We start from the raw sequence: 16,905 nt of genomic DNA, 5'->3' as shown, positions 1-16,905 counted from the left end.
TCACTACTGATATACATAACCTCAGGGAGAGAAGCAGATAAATGTATATTGTTAATTAAGCAATAAACCCATAATAAGGGCAAAATAACTAAACTATTTATTTTGTCTGCAGCAAACAATATTTGGACATGTTTACCACTAATGGCAGATTGTTAATAGCAGAACATTGCTAGAAGTTTCTCCAGTGGTAAACGTATTTCCCAGTTCTAACTTCTCATTACTGACAGAACGGAGCTAGCAGAAATACTTGTGGTGACATTTTTTGGCAAATGAATTTGTTTGTTGCAAATCAGCCACATCTTTGCTGTTGTAAATGAGTCAATGTTTATGTGTTTCTATGTGTTTTTGTTTTTCACACTTTTGTGCATAACCCCTAGAGACTGGATTGTGTGTGAAAACTTCAGGGGATTAACAGTTTGTGAAATATTCACACCACCCTTTCTGGAACCAACAACCATGCGACGGTTAAGGGGACAGAAATACACACTTCAATATGAACCGAATCTGTATCTGTACAAAAATGATCATGTGGTCAGTGAAACGAAACACAACACAAAAACATTTTGAAATAGTCATCCCTTTATTTAGAAGGCCACACCACTCAGAGTTCCAGCAAAAACACACACGTCTCTCAACCGAAGAGAAAAACTCCAAGCTCGATGGCCTCGTAGAAAAAAAAGGGGTCTGTCGGCCTGGCCACACTTCCCCGTGTTTAAATAAGCTTTAAATAGGGTTTGGGTGTTGATTTAAAAATGATTACAGAGTTATAAAATATAAGCCCTGCAATAAAATGTTCAAGTATGTTTTTGACTTTGACTTTTACTCTTTTTTTATGTTTTGTTTATATATATATATATATATATATATATATATATATATATATATATATATATATACACGTCTATAGCGAAATATTTGTATGTCTCCGGTTGTGATAGGAGGCAGCAGCCAGTGTGGCGTCTACTTCTCCACAGTTCGCTGCAGCCTGGAGGAGAAAACAACAAATAAGAAAGAAAATAAGGTAGCAGCGTTAATTAAAGGGATAATTCGGAGGAAAAAAACACAAGGTACGTCAAGTCTTATGTCAGAACGGAACTGTTTAGGCCGTGAGGTTTCCATGTCATGATGTAGCAGTGGCAGCAACTACTCCAGCTTTTTGTGTCGCGTCTTTCTTCGCCTGGTGAGCCTGAAGCACAGCAACGGCCTCCTCCACCTGCACACACACACGCACACACACGCACACACACACACACACACACACGATTATGATGGATTAGCAAAAGTGAACCGAACTTTCTGTCCTGAGTGATGTCCAGAGATTTTCTTTTATTTTGGACTGTATTGAGTGTGAACATGTCTGAGATTCTGACCTTGGAGCGCAGAGACTCGTGGGACTCGAGCATGTGCAGCAGCTCAGAATTATCAATCTCCAGGAGCATCCCTGTGATCTTCCCCGCCAGAGTCGAGTGCATGGCCTGGATTAAAGGGAACAGACGCTCACCTGAGAGAGAGAGAGAGAGAGAAAGAGGGAGATAGAGAGAGGGGGAGAGAGAGAGGTGGGATAGAGAGAGAGAGAGAGAGAGAGAGAGAGAGAGGGAGAGAGAGAGAGAGGGAGATAGAGAGGGGGGATAGAGAGAGAGAGGGGGGAGATAGAGAGTGCACGAGAGAGCGAGAGAGTGAGAGAGAGAGAGAAAGAGAAAAAGAAAGAGAGAGTATTAGAGTAGAAAAGTAAAGCAGATGAAAAATGAAGAACAGCATATAAGAGGTGAAGGAGAAACAGGAGAAGATTCAGGTGGAGATACAGAAAACAGGAAAAATGAGAAAAACAGAATAATAATGAGGAAAAATAAGAGCAAAAAAAGGTGTGAGTGATTGAGTTTAATGATAATATTAGGGAGGAGAAGGAAAAGAGGTGATAAACAGAAAAAAGAAGACAGAAAAAGGGAGAGAAATTAAATATGGAGAAATAGATAAAGGGAATGAAGTGAGAAAGGGATGAAAAAAAAGAAAAGCAAACATGACTTAGAGAAGAGTAGTCAGGTCTGAAACTTAGAACTTTGGTGTGTGAGTGTGTGTGTGTGTGTGTGTCTGTGTAAGTGTGTGTTGTGTGTGTGTCTGTGTAAGTGTGTGTGTCTGTGTGTGTCGGTGAGACTGTTTGTGTGTGTCTGTGTAAGTGTGTGTCTGTGAGACTGTTTGTGTGTGTCTGTGTAAGTGTGTGTGTGTGTGTCTGTGTAAGTGGGTGTTGTGTGTGTGTCTGTGTAAGTGTGTGCTGTGTGTGTCTGTGTAAGTGTGTGTGTCTGTGTGTGTCGGTGAGACTGTTTGTGTGTGTCTGTGTAAGTGTGTGTGTCTGTGAGACTGTTTGTGTGTGTCTGTGTAAGTGTGTGTGTGTGTGTGTCTGTGTAAGTGTGTGCTGTGTGTGTCTGTGTAAGTGTGTGTGTCTGTGTGTGTCGGTGAGACTGTTTGTGTGTGTGTGTCTGTGAGACTGTTTGTGTGTGTGTGTGTGTGTGTGTGTGTCGGTGAGACTGTTTGTGTGTGTGTGTGTCTGTGAGACTGTTTGTGTGTGTGTGTGTGTGTGTGAGACTGTGTGTGTGTGTGTGTGCCTGTGAGACTGTTTGTGTGTGTGTGTGTGTGTGCCTGTGAGACTGTTTGTGTGTGTGTGTGTGTGTCTGTGAGACTGTTTGTGTGTGTGTGTGTCTGTGAGACTGTTTGTGTGTGTGTGTGTGTGTGTGTGTGTCTGTGAGACTGTTTGTGTGTGTGTGTGTGTGTGTGTGTGTCTGTGAGACTGTTTGTGTGTGTAGCCAAACTAACTGTCCCACTTACCCAACATCTGCTTCTGTTCCTGTGGAGGAGCTGCAGCCAGCATGGAGGCCGTTAGAGGCTCCTGACCCTGTATGTGCACCGCTGGCTGGGCCTGAAAATACAAACACACGCTTTAATACACAACTGAAAAAAAAAGGTCATTGATGTAAAATGACTACGTAGGTGTTGACACCATTTTTGCTGCGACTTTCACACCTGTTTGCTTGTTTATTTTGAACATTTGAACAGTGACATTTGATGCAATCGGTTTGTTTGCTAGAAGGTATGGATTGATTTTACACTGAAAATCAGACATACCAAAAACAAACAAACAAAAAACATGACGAATGAGTGTGAAAGTTTTAAAATGTATGTGTAGAACTCGTTGATGTGAAATATTGTGATGGAAAACCAAGCTGTGTTGAAACCTGGGCAGAAAAAAAAAACCCACAGAGCCAGAAGTGACTCAGTTACTAACTGATTATATCTATAACTAGTTAGAACATTTTGTGTGTCGAATTCAGCGTTTATTTTTTATTTTCTGTTGGTTTAAAATTGGGGGGCACGGTGGCTTAGTGGTCAGCACGTTCGCCTCACACCTCCAGGGTTGGGGGTTCGATTCCCGCCTCCACCTTGTGTGTGTGGAGTTTGCATGTTCTCCCCGTGCCTCGGGGGTTTCCTCGGGGTACTCCGGTTTCCTCCCCCGGTCCAAAGACATGCATGGTAGGTTGATTGGCATCTCTGGAAAATTGTCCCTAGTGTGTGATTGTGTGAGTGAATGAGAGTGTGTGTGTGTGTGCCCTGCGATGGGTTGGCACTCCGTCCAGGGTGTATCCTGCCTTGATGCCCGATGACGCCTGAGATAGACACAGGCTCCCCGTGACCCGAGCTGGTTCAGATAAGCGGTAGAAAATGAATGAATGAATGGTTTAAAATTTCTGCAGCGCTACAGCTCTGTACTTTGGCTCATCTCACGGATCATTTAACTAAGAAATGTTGCCCTGAGTCGATTCAGAGTTGAACTGATTCCTCGAGCGAACTACGCTAACTAGAGCCACACTGAGACCAACTGTTGAGCCCTTGAGCAAAGCCCTTAACACTCTCTGCTCCAGGAGAGCTGTATCATACAGTAGCTTACCCTGTACTTTGACCCCGACCTCCAAAATTTGGGATTTGTAAAGAAATAATTTCACTGTGCTGGAATGTATATATGACAAAATAGAGGCTTCAATATTATTCCAATTCGAGCCAATATCTATGTATTCATCCATGACATCATCGGCTCTGTGGTGTAATCTGGTTATTATTCCATAAGTTTGTCATATGGTTAGGTTCTTTAGAAACGTACCTGTTGTAAGGTGATGGGTTGGACTACTTGAGGCTGGGTGTTACGCACCGCGGTGGCGTATTTGTAGGGCGGCATGGCGCGTGGTGTGGTTACACCGAGTCCAGGGCGGGCCCCCATGGGCTGACCGCTGCCAGCTGTAAAGCAGAGCAGAAGAAACTCAATCCCATTTACCATTCTCCTGATTTACCATTTTGTAAGCAGAACTTTGTGGAGTGTGACCCGTGTTAGCATTATATGCATGTGGTCAGTGGGGTTTGCTCACCCCCTCTATGGGCACCTGTTGGCATGGCGCGGGGTCCCTGGGCATTGGCGTTGGGTGCCATGTGACGAATGTTGGCACGGGGGCCAGGTTGGCGCAACGAGTTGGGCACAGCCTGGAAGCCTCCCTGACCTCGGACCCCCTGCTGCTGCCAGCGTGGGTTCGGCCTCATCTGGGTGAGCTGACTGGGGGCGTAGTATGTGGTTCTGTTCTGGGCCTGTGGGATTGTGGGATACGTAAGCTGTACGCTGCTGTACTAAAAAACTAATCAACTCGGTCCGATGCGTCTCTGTGGAGCAGCTGATTAATCTCACCTGTGGCACGGCGGGCATGAAGTATCCGCTAGTGGGTTGGAACTGGTTGATGATGGCATTAGCAGGCATGGCTCTCATCCCAGCGATGCGCTGCATGTACTGGTTGGTGAGGTGAGCTTTGCGCTCCTCTTTGCGCTGTGCCAACGCCACATAAAGCGGCTTGGAGCCCACGATGCGTCCGTTCATCTCTGTCACGGCCTTGGTGGCCTCCTCAGGAGAGGAGAAGCACACAAAGCCAAAGCCTTTAGAGCGTCCTTCCTCCAGCATCACCTAGAGCAGAGACACACAACAACACATGATATTTACAGAATGTGAAAATTTAAAGAAGCAGATTGGGGAGTTGGTTCTGACTGGAGGCGGAGCTTATTTCTGGGCCATAAAAAAGTCCAGCTAATAAAGCTAATGTGAATCATTATTTTTCTTTTGACCTAATTAGAATATTATTTAAATTATTAATATTTTGATCATTTTCATTACATAATTGCATATAAAGAAAATTTCCAAATAAATCACAAAAGAAAATAAATTACATATATAATTAAATAACTGAATGGCAATTTGAATGATTTAATTAATTTTTTTTTATTGTCATTTTAGTTCTAGTAAATGCAAGTAATGATATAATTTTAGTATTTGTTTTTAATTATTCTACTATATACAAGTCCAATTTTAATTATAATAAATGTAATTATCAAATTGTTAGAATATAGTAATTAATAATAATAATAATAATTTCAATTATTCTAACTTTAATTATTTAAAGATCTCTCAATTTTTTAATAAGATTATTATTATTATTATTATTATTATTATTATTATTATTATTATTAATAATAATAATAATAATTCAAAAATTCAAATTCTCTCTCTCTCTTTTTTTTTTTTTTTTTTTAAACAGGAAATTAATATCCCTTGCACTGACCTTGGCGCTGGTGATGGAGCCAAACGGAGAGAATTCCTTGCGCAGTTTTTCATCGTCGATGGTGTCGTCCAGATTTTTGATGTACAAGTTCACACCCTGTAAATCAACATTACTGTTATGTAACGTGACGACAGATTAGCATTCGGTTTGCGTGATGCTAACTGGTGTTCATGAGATTCTAGGGCTTGTTAGCTTGGTTAGCATTCTGAGCTACCTGGTATCTGCTGATCCTCTCCTGCTTGAGCTGCTCGAACTTCCTCTTCAGCTCGGCTTGTCTCTCCATCTTCTTCTGAGCGCGTCCCACGAACACGGACTTACCGTTCAGCTCCGTGCCGTTCATGTCCTCCACAGCCTGGGTGGGCAAAAACATGCTGCATTTAATACATACATCCATCCATCATTCATCCATCATTCAACCATACATTCATGCATTCTTTTATACAGCCTTCATCAATCCATCAATCCATCTATCCATCTATCCATCCATCATTCCATCCACCAATCCTTTCATTTATATGTTCTTTTATCCAGCCCTTTTCTCATCCATCTATCAATACATTCACTCATACATTCTTTAATCTAGCCTTTTTCACATCCATCCATCATTCTACACACTTCCATTTCGGTCCATCCAGCATTCATTCATCAATATTTCTATACTATTTTTTCTTTATTCCATCCCTCCATGTATCCCTCGATCCATCTTTTCATTAATCCATCTATCCATCAAGCTAGCCATATATTGTTTCATTTATCCATCCATCCATTTTTTTCTCTATGATATACAATCATTTCTTTAACCATACCATCCATTGTCAAATGCATTCTGTTATATATCTATTCATCCATTCAGCCATTCCTCTAACCATTCATCCATCCATTTTTTCTGTCCACCCATCCATCCATCAAAATCAGCTAAACACAGGGTTTTCAAATATATTCATATTCATCTTCTACCGCTTATCCGAACTACCTCGGGTCACAGGGAGCCTGTGCCTATCTCAGGCGTCATTGGGCATCAAGGCAGGATACACCCTGGACGGAGTGCCAACCCATCGCAGGGCACACACACACACACACACACACACTCTCATTCACTCACACACTCACACACTACGGACAATTTTCCAGAGATGGCAATCAACCTACCATGCATGTCTTTGGACCGGGGGAGGAAACCGGAGTACCCGGAGGAAACCCCCGAGGCACGGGGAGAACATGCAAACTCCACACACACAAGGCGGAGGCGGGAATCGAACCCCCAACCCTGGAGGTGTGAGGCAAACGTGCTAACCACTAAGCCACCATGCCCCGTTTTCAAATATAATAATAGAGAAAAAAAAATCCCAACATTCACTTGTCCCCTCATGTGATAAATACATAAATAAACAAACTAATAAATAACGTTAAAATCCTTTTTTTATTCTACTCTTACACTCTGACTCTGTACTGTGAGGTCGAGGAGTCGCTTTAAACATCTACAATCTAAAAAGTCACTCTGAATACAGATGTGTTCCAAATTCTGCAACCGTCCAAGTATTAATCTCTTCACCCATCCCTCGATCTCTGCCTCCTTTCATCTGTATACTCTACACATCCATCACAAGCTGTCATCTGTCTGTCACACACTCGTTCATCAAAAGACGCTCTTTTACATGCCTCCACATGACCTTCTAGCAGAAAACAGAGCTTTAAATATGAAAGTACGCCGACACTGGTTTAGATGTGAGACGGCTGTCTGCTCGTCCTCACGGGGGGTGATGGAGTTGGCACCCTACCTTGTTAGCATCTTCGTGTTTCTCGTAGCTGACGAAGCCGAATCCTCGTGATTTGCCCATGGGATCAGTCATCACTTTCACACTCAGAGTTTTACCTGTAGGTGAGAAAAGAGAATGTTAATTAATTAAATTTTTATTATCTAAATTATTTTATTTAATTTACTAAATAATAATAATTTAATTATCTTACACTTTTATATGTATAAAATTAAATTATTTTATTTCATTTCCTAAATAATAATAACTTAATTATCTTACACTTTTATATGTATAAATGAATATATTTTATTTTTATAAATTAACATAAACTCTAAACACACTTCTCAGTACCGTATTTATCAAAGATTTCTTTCAGCCTGTCGTCGTCCATGTCCTCCCCGAAGTTTTTGATGTACACGTTGGTGAACTCTTTGGCTTTGGCGCCGAGCTCGGCCTCTCTCTCCTTCCTGGATTTAAACCTTCCCACAAACCTGCGCAGTACAAAAACATGAGATATGACCCGAGTGGAAAGAGAACAGAGCTGCTGTGTCTAAAAACCCTCAGTGTAATGTACTGTACACCTTCTTCATTAACAAAGACAGGCCCATAGGCCACACCTCCTTAATTAACACAGACAGGCCCATAAGCCACGCCTCCTTCATTAACAAAACCAAATACACAGACCATGCCTTCTTCATTAACACAGACAGGCCCATAGGCCATGCCTCCTTCATTAACACAGACAGGCTCATAGGCCACACCTCCTTCATTAAAACAGACAGGCCCATAGGCCACACCTCCTTTGTTAACACAGACAGGCCCATAGGCCACACCTCCTTCATTAACAAAACCAGGTACATAGACCATGCATTCTTTACATTTACATTACAATTACAGCATTTGGCAGACGCCCTTATCCAGAGTGACGCACGGAATTGCTTAAGTCTCTATCATTGAATACATTAACTATGGTTCACTAGGTTACATACTTAAGATACCATGAGTCTAATACATTGTTCAAAGTTTTTTAATACACACACATATACATACGTACATATAGATATATATCTATATATATGCAACAGACAGGGAAGGAAGGACGTGCTTTTCTGTTCCACCACCTTGGTGCCAGAACAGAAAAGAGTCTTGAAGCATACTTGCCTCTTACCCTGAGAGATGGTGGAACCAGTCAAGCAGTGCTGGTAGATCTGAGGGTGCGGAGTGCAGTGTGAGGAGTGATGAGGGATTTGAGGTAAAAGGGAGCTGGTCTGTTTTTGGCTTTGTAGGCAAGCATCAGTTTTTTAAATCTGATGCGTGCAGCTACCGGAAGCCAGTGGAGGGATCGCAGCAGCGGGGTGGTATGCGAGAACTTAGGAAGGTTGAACAAGTACCTGAGCAGCCTGTGTGGACAGAAATGGCAGAATATTTCTAATGTTGTAGAAAAGAAACCGACATGAGCGAGTCACATTAGCAACATGAGAGGAAAAGGACAGTTGATTGTCCATGGTTACCCCAAGGTTGTGAGCTGTGGCTGAAGGGGAGATCAGATCGTTGTGCAAGGATATAGCAAGATCATGACTTGCGGCTGAATCACCTGGGATGAACAGACGTTCAGTTTTGCTAGGATTGATCTTTTACTGATGAACTGTCATCCATGATGATATTTCTGCCAGACATGCTGAGATCCGATCAGAAGCTGTGGTATCTGAGGGTGGGAAAGAGAAGATAAGTTGTGTATCATCAGCATAGCAGTGGTAAGAGAACCCATGTGAGGAAATAACTTCACCAAGGGAGTGAGTATAAAGGGAGAAAAGAAGAAGACCAAGTACTGAGCCCTGTAGGACACCAGTGGAGAGTCTGCGTGGAGCAGATGTCACTCCCCTCCATGTTACCTGATATTAGCATCCTGGAAGGTAGGAAGCAAACCATTCCCAAGCTGATCCGCAAATCCCAAGACCCAAGAGAGTCTTGTGGTTGACCGTATCAAACTATGCTGAAAGGTCAAGGAGGATAAGGACAGATGACAGTTTGGCTAATCTAGCAACATGTAGTTTCTCAGAGACATTTAAGAGGGCTGTCTCTGTGGAATGAGCTGCTTTAAAGCCAGACTGGTTTGGATCTTGGAGGTTGTTCTGTGAGAGATATACAGACAGTTGATTACAGACAATGCTTTCAAGAATTTTTGAAAGAAATGAGAGAAGTGATACCGGTCTGTAGTTACTGATGTCTGATGGATCCATAGCAGGTTTCTTTAGGATGGGAATAACCCTTGCTCTCTTGAAAGTGGTTGGTACCTGACGTGATGCTATGGATCTATTGATGATAGTGGTAATGAAGGGTAGAAGGTATTGCGAGATGGTCTGGAGCATAGTGGAAGGGAGTGGATCTAATGGGCAGGTGGTAGAATTGCAAGACTGGATGAGTTGTAAAATCTCTTCTGCTGCTACAGTAGAGAAATGTGACAACGAAGGAGTAGGGGAATCCAGACTGTGTGATGTAAGTGCTGTCAGGGCAGAAGTAAAGGTCCTGCAGATTTCCTAAATCTTCTCATGGTAGAAAGAAGCACAATCTTCTGCAGTCAGGAAGGATGAAGCAGGTGGAGCCGGGGGGTTGAGTAGAGAAGAGAGGATGTTGTGGAGCTTCCGATGGTCTTCTGCCGAAGCTTCAAGCTTTTCCTTGTAGAAGTCTTGGCAGAAGTCACATCTGAGGAGAACTTGGCCAGGAGTGTACAGTAAAAATCAAGATCTGCATCTTGTTGTGATTTCTTCCACTTTCTTTAGGATGATCTTAGCTCTCTTCGATTGTTGCGCAACACATCTGAAAGCCAAGGATCAGAACAAGAAATTTTCTTGGCTTTAGTGACAGAGGGCAGAGGACGTCCATAGTTGAGGAAAGAGATGAGAGGAAAGTATCTGTGGCTGAGTCCAAGGGTAGTGAGGAAAAGGATTCAGGAAGAGAAGAAAGAGTGCCAGAAGATACAGAAGAAGGGGAGACAGAGTGGAGGTTGCAGCGAGAGAGAGGTAGTTTTAGGTAGGATAGGGAGAGTGATGATGAAGGATAGCAGGTGAAGATCGGAGATATGAAGTGGGGCAGCAGTCATGTCTGTAGCTGGAGAAGGACGGGTGTAAACCAGGTCCAGGACATTGCCTCATTTGTATGTGGGGATGTAGCTGTTGAGTGTCAGAACGAATGAATCCAGAAGAGTCAGAAGGGAAGAAGATTGAAGCTTGTTAGTGGCGAGGTTGAAATCGCCAAGCACTGTCAGAGGGGTGCTATCGGAAGGGAAAGCAATAAGCAGTGTGTCCATTTCTTTCAGGAAGTCTCCTAGGGGATCAGGAGGGCGGTAGACAACGATGAATACAAGGTTGATTGGAGATGTGACTGAAATGGCATGGAATTCAAAAGAATGGCATGGAAACACCATCTCCTTGACAACAATAAACCTGTACCACCACCCCTGTCTGTTTCTCATGGTGAGTGAGAGAAAGCATAGGCGGAGGATAAAGCAGCTGGTGTAGCAGTGTTCTGTGGGGGATATCCAGGTCTCTGTTGGTGCAAGAAAATCAAATGAGTAACGGGAAGTTAAAGCAGAGATAAAATCAGCTTTCTTTACAGCTGACTGGCAAATCCAGAGCCCACCTACCACCACTGTTTGAGACTCACACAACAGACAAGGGTAGATGAGGTTACTGACAAGAGCATCTGCGACAGTAAGAGTTGAGTACAGAGATGGGTTTGAGGCACATATCTGCAGTCAACCAAGAGTGAGATTTAAGGTATGGTAGAATATATCAAACAGTACTAGACACTAGACACTTACAATGTGTTAGAGAGATACTTACAAAGTGTCACTAGCAAAGTTAAACTAGTGTCTGTAGCGGAGAGCCTTCAATTTAAATGAGTAAGCCATGCCCACAATTCACACATTGAGGGAGACTGAAACTACTCATAACCTTCGGATTGGTAGCCCAACACATTAAATACTAGGCTACCACATCTCCCACATACCACAACCAATAGGCCACACCTCCTACATTAACACAGACAGGCCCATAGGTCACACCTCCTTCATTAACACAGACAAGCCCATAGACCACTCCTCCTTCATTAACAAAGACAGGTCCCTAGGCCACACCTCCTTCATTAACATAACCATGCATATAGATCACGCCTCCCTCATTAACACAGACAGGCCCATAGACCATTTACATTTACATTTACAGCATTTAACAGACGCCCTTATAAAGAGCGATGTACATTTTTTTATCTCATTTTTATACAACTGAGCAATTGAGGGTTAAGGGCCTTGCTCAGGGGCCCAGCAGTGGCAGCTTGGTGGACATAGGAATCGAACTCACAAGCTTCCGATTGGTAGCCCAACACATTAAATACTAGGCTACCACATCTCAACATATACCACAACCAATAGGCCACACCTCCTTCATTAACACAGAAAGGTAAGTAGACCACACCTCCTTCATTAACAAAACCAAGCATATAGACCACGCCTCCTTCATTAGCACAGACAGGCACGTATGTCAAACCTCCTTCAGACTAAGTTTTAATGAATGGATTTATCGCCAAATGATTCCCAAAATTCACAAAAATATCTTATGAAATCTTGCATACTGTAATTTGAAACCTTTCCTACTCTGACCCCGCCCCATCACCACATCCCTTGACCCCCTACATGGACACTCACACCTTGCGGTCGTTCAGCAGCATGCCGTTCATCTTCTCGATGGCGCGGTCGGCAGCGTCCTGCGTCTCGAAGTGTACAAACGCATAGCCTTTGGACCCGTTCTCATCACACACCACCTGCAGAAGGAAAACATTTCAGCTGTCTCAACGAAAGCAATGAGGAAATACCAGCACAGCTTCTTATTTATTACACAGCATGCAGTCAGACAACTTTATAAGAAACGGGAGAGGATGTGACGCTAAAAGATGGCGTGGTTCTACCTTGCAGGACAGGATGTTCCCGAATGCTGAGAAGGTGTCGTACAGGGCCTTGTTGTCTATGGACTTGTCCAGATTTTTGATGAAAACATTTCCAACGCCTGACTTGCGAAGGGACGGGTCTCGCTGTGACCACATGATCCTGATGGGCTTGCCCTTCACCACGTCAAAGTTCATCGTGTCCAGAGCTCTCTCGGCTAAAACACAAACAAGCTGCCATGAACTTCACAAAAGAAAACCCGGCATATTTATTATATTTATAAAACAGAACAAGTCAGGAGGTTTTTTTAGGTTCTTTAGCTGTGCTTCTTAAAGGAACCTTAAAAATCTTATGTAGAATTCAGTAGAACCTGTTCAGTAGGTAACATATGCCCCCTTTCCACCAGAAAGAACCTGGTGGTGGTTCAGAGTTAGTGCTGGTGCTGGGTCGAAGTCGGTTCCACTGACGAGCCTTCTAAGAACCGGTTTGCCTTTCCATGGGCTAGAGAGCCATCACAGAGCCGAGTCTTACGTAAATGTATACAATATTATACAGCAACGTTAGCGCAGCAGCGGCAAACACAAACGCGACATCAACAATGGCGGATGTTGCTTTACTGTTAATGCTCATGACTTTGCGAACTTACAATGGCATCCAAACGCAGGGAATCCTGATTTAAAATGATTTAAAAATGGCACTAACAACGTTCTCTTTTGTCTTGTCGGTCACAGTAGCCCCGCCCCCAGCTCCTGATGCAAGCGGTTCTTAAGTCTAGACCAGCAACGTTTTGGTGCTACTTAAGAACCACTTTTCCTGGTTCAGAGCCGGTGCTTTGGTGCCCGTTTTCCACCGAGGCAGTTCGAGTGCTGGTTCGGAGCCAGAGCCTAATTTAGAACCAGTTCTTTCTGTTTCGACCGCCAAAGCACCGGCTCTGAACCAGGAAAAGTGGTTCTTAAGTAGCACCAAAACGTTGCTGGTCTAGACTTAAGAACCGCTTGTGTCAGGGGCTGGGGGCGAGGCTATGGGTGGGGCTACTGTTAGTGCATTTGATAATGTACCTTAAGTATACTAATGTTTAATACTTTTTTACTCTAAGCACACATGATAGTAAGTAGCTACATGCTAAGGCTAACTTTTTTCTGTGTTAATGATAAAATAACGTTATGTACTTTCTTGATTACAACCTCCGTTTATACAGATTACATGGAGCTGCACGTACACGTTGGATTCGCCGCGTTTGGATGTTAATGTAGGTTCACAAAGCCATGAGCATTAACAGTAAAGCAACATCCGCCATTGTTGATGTGTTTGTGTTTGCCGCTGCTGCGCTAAAGTTGCTGGGACACATGACACGTATACAGTGACGTCAGACTCGGCTCTGTGATGCTCTTTAGCCGGTGGAAAGGCAAACCGGTTCTTAGAAGGTTTACCAGTGGAACCAACTTTGAACCATCACCAGTGCTAGCTCTGAACCAGCACTCGGTTCTTTTTGGTGGAAAGGGGGCATGGGTGTCGAAAAAGAAAGAACTGGTTCTAAATTCGGCTCCGAACCAGCACTCAAACTGCCTCGGTGGAAAAGGGGCATTGGTAGAACCTCAGTAGAACTCTTTAGTACCAAGAACAAAGTCTGTTTTGTTAAATAGTAAATGCCAAGCAAGTCCTGGGTATTAAGAACCAATATTGTTTAATAAAAATTCGGATTTTGTATCGATACCCTTCTCCAGTTAATACAGGGTTCCTCAAGGGTTCTTTAAGAGTTCAGTGAATAACCACAGGTTCTTAATTTCCAAAAAAAAATGTTAACAGTCCATATAAAACAAGTGAAATGAGAAACCTGGGGAGGACAGAAATGCCAAAGAAACAGCAGTAATAATTACATTACCTTACCTCTTCTTGTGAAACTAATCCTGTCTGAATAAGGCTTATCATTTTATCAGCATTACACCAAATATATTAAACAGGATTTATATTAAAAGAGTTCAGCTTCAGTCGTGGATTTTATCTCTCTCACCTGCCTGTATCTCAGTTTAAATAACCTGTTACTGGATAATAAATATTTAAAAATCATTTCTGATGAACCTGCTTTATAGTGCGAACTCTAAAAGACACACACACACACACACACACATTTACATTTACATTTACAGCATTTGGCAGACGCCCTTATCCAGAGCGACGTACATAAGTGCTTAAATCTCTAACATTGAATACATTAATGCTGGATCACTAAGTTACATACTTAAGATACCATGAGTTTAAAACATTTGTTCAAAGTTACAATGAAAGTGTCAAAGGTGTGTTTTTTTTTTTTTTTTTTTTTTTTTTTTTTAAATGCAAAAGATAATGAAAGTGCTAGTTGAAGTGTTTCCTGAATAAGTAGGTCTTCAACCGCCGCTTGAAAATAGCCAGTGACTCAGCTGTCCGGACCTCTAGGGGAAGTTCGTTCCACCACCTTGGTGCCAGTACAGAGAAGAGTCTTGTAGTATATTTGCCTCTTACCCTGAGAGATGGTGGAACCAGTCGAGCAGTGCTGGTAGATCGGAGGGTGCGGGGTGCAGTGCGAGGAGTGATGAGGGCTTTGAGGTAAGAGGGAGCTGGTCCATTTTTGGCTTTGTAGGCCAGCATCAGTGTTTTGAATCTGATGCGTGCAGCTACCGGAAGCCAGTGGAGGGATCGCAGCAGCGGGGTGGTATGAGAGAACTTTGGCAGGTTGAAAACAAGCCGGGCAGCTGCATTTTGGATCATTTGCAGAGGACGGATTGCGTTCATAGGTAGACCTGCCAGCAGTGCATTGCAGTAATCCAGTCTAGAAATGACAAGAGACTGAACAAGTACCTGAGCAGCCTGTGTGGACAGAAATGGTCGAATCCTTCTAATGTTGTAGAGAAGAAACCGACATGAGCGAGTCACATTAGCAACATGAGAGGAAAAGGACAGTTGATTGTCCATGGTTACCCCAAGGTTGCGAGCTGTGGCTGAAGCACACACACACACACACACACACACACACACACACACACACACACACACACACAGAGGTTATTTAGTTTACCAACCATGAGATGCCTGTCTCTCTTGTCTGTTTTGGCATGCACATCAGCCTCCTTTTGTTCCAATCACTCCAACACACACACATACACACACACACACACACACACACACACACAGTAAACTCGAAACAGCCTTGACTTGCTATGATCAGCAGTTTGCAAAGTGATTGTGTCTAACATGGAGGGCCAGAGAGAAAGAGAAAGAGAGAAAGAAAGACAGATATACAGCAGTAATAATTACATTATATCACCTCCTGAAACTAATCCTGTCTGAATAAGGCTTCATTACAGCATACATCAAAAATATTCAACAGGACCCCTGTTCATAGATAGATTTAAGATCCGATCAAGGATTTTATCACTGAGAGAGAAAGAGAGACAGAGAGAGAAAGAGAAAGAGAGAATGAGGGAGAGGGACAGACAGACAGATAGACAGACAGTGACTTAGAGAGAGACAAACAGACAGAGAAAGACAGAGAGAGAGTGAGAGAGAGAGAGAGAGAGAGAAAGAGAGAGAGAGAGAGACTCTGAGAGGGAGAGAGAGAGAGAGAGAGAGAGAGAGAGAGAGAGAGATCGAGTGAGAGAGATCTGGAATTTTCCTTGCTCTGAGCTTACTGACTCTCATCTAAAGCCACAACTATATTGCAAAACCAGTAACATGACCTTTGACCTAGTTTATTAACTCCAAACACATGAACCATGTGAATTCTGTTCAAGAGAAAAACAAGAGTAGCAGGAGACACAAACCTCTGTGTGTAACTAATAACCTGATAATAAGCTAATAAACCATGAGAGAAAGGGCTGGAATGATAAACACATTCACCTACGTCACCTTCACCTACGTCACCTTCACCTACGTCACATTCATCTACGTCACATTAACCTACGTCACATTCACCTACATCACCTTCACCCACGTCACCTTTACCTATGTCACATTCACCTATGTCACATTCACCTATGTCACATTCACCTACATCACATTCACCTACGTCACATTCACCCACGTCAGCTTCACCCACGTCACATTCACCTACGTCACCTTCACCCACGTCACCTTCACCTATGTCACATTCACCCACATCACCTTCACCCACGTCACCTTCACCTATGTCACATTCACCTACATCACATTCACCCACATCACCTTCACCCACGTCACCTTCACCTATGTCACATTCAACTACGTCACCTTCACCCACGTCACCTTTACCTATGTCACATTCACCTATGTCACATTCACCTACATCACATTCACCTACGTCACATTCACCCACGTCACCTTCACCCACGTCACATTCACCTACGTCACCTTCACCCACGTCACCTTCACCTATGTCACATTCACCCACATCACCTTCACCCACGTCACCTTCACCTATGTCACATTCACCTACATCACATTCACCCACATCACCTTCACCCACAACACCTTCACCTATGTCACATTCACCTACATCACATTCACCCACGTCACCTTCACCCACGTCACCTTCACCTATGTCACCTTCACCTAT

The 16,905-nt window shown here is 43.2% G+C and overlaps 1 protein-coding gene across 4 annotated transcripts in view; it reads right to left on the bottom strand.

Annotated features, from left to right (window-relative positions):
- Positions 1–892: 892 nt before the first annotated feature.
- The window catches only part of pabpc4 (poly(A) binding protein, cytoplasmic 4 (inducible form)), a 30,352-nt gene continuing 14,339 nt past the window's right edge, over positions 893–16,905 (bottom strand). The window contains exons 2-14 of one of the 4 annotated variants that reach the window (XM_060878994.1): positions 12,362–12,555; positions 12,102–12,217; positions 7,751–7,890; positions 7,421–7,515; positions 5,857–5,994; positions 5,643–5,738; positions 4,721–4,990; positions 4,410–4,623; positions 4,148–4,281; positions 2,821–2,911; positions 1,371–1,501; positions 1,097–1,213; positions 893–985 (exon numbers count right to left, since the gene is read on the bottom strand). In XM_060878994.1, coding sequence (XP_060734977.1) covers positions 1,121–1,213; positions 1,371–1,501; positions 2,821–2,911; positions 4,148–4,281; positions 4,410–4,623; positions 4,721–4,990; positions 5,643–5,738; positions 5,857–5,994; positions 7,421–7,515; positions 7,751–7,890; positions 12,102–12,217; positions 12,362–12,555 — 1,712 coding nt within the window. In that variant the 3' untranslated portion in view covers positions 893–985; positions 1,097–1,120. The other 3 variants (XM_060878995.1, XM_060878996.1, XM_060878992.1) reach the window with 3 other exon arrangements.

Source organism: Tachysurus vachellii, chromosome 10, assembly GCF_030014155.1.
Source record: "Tachysurus vachellii isolate PV-2020 chromosome 10, HZAU_Pvac_v1, whole genome shotgun sequence".
Lineage (NCBI taxonomy): Eukaryota > Metazoa > Chordata > Actinopteri > Siluriformes > Bagridae > Tachysurus > Tachysurus vachellii.
Note: the sequence above shows the minus strand (reverse complement) of the source record. Positions and strands in the feature narration are given on the sequence as shown.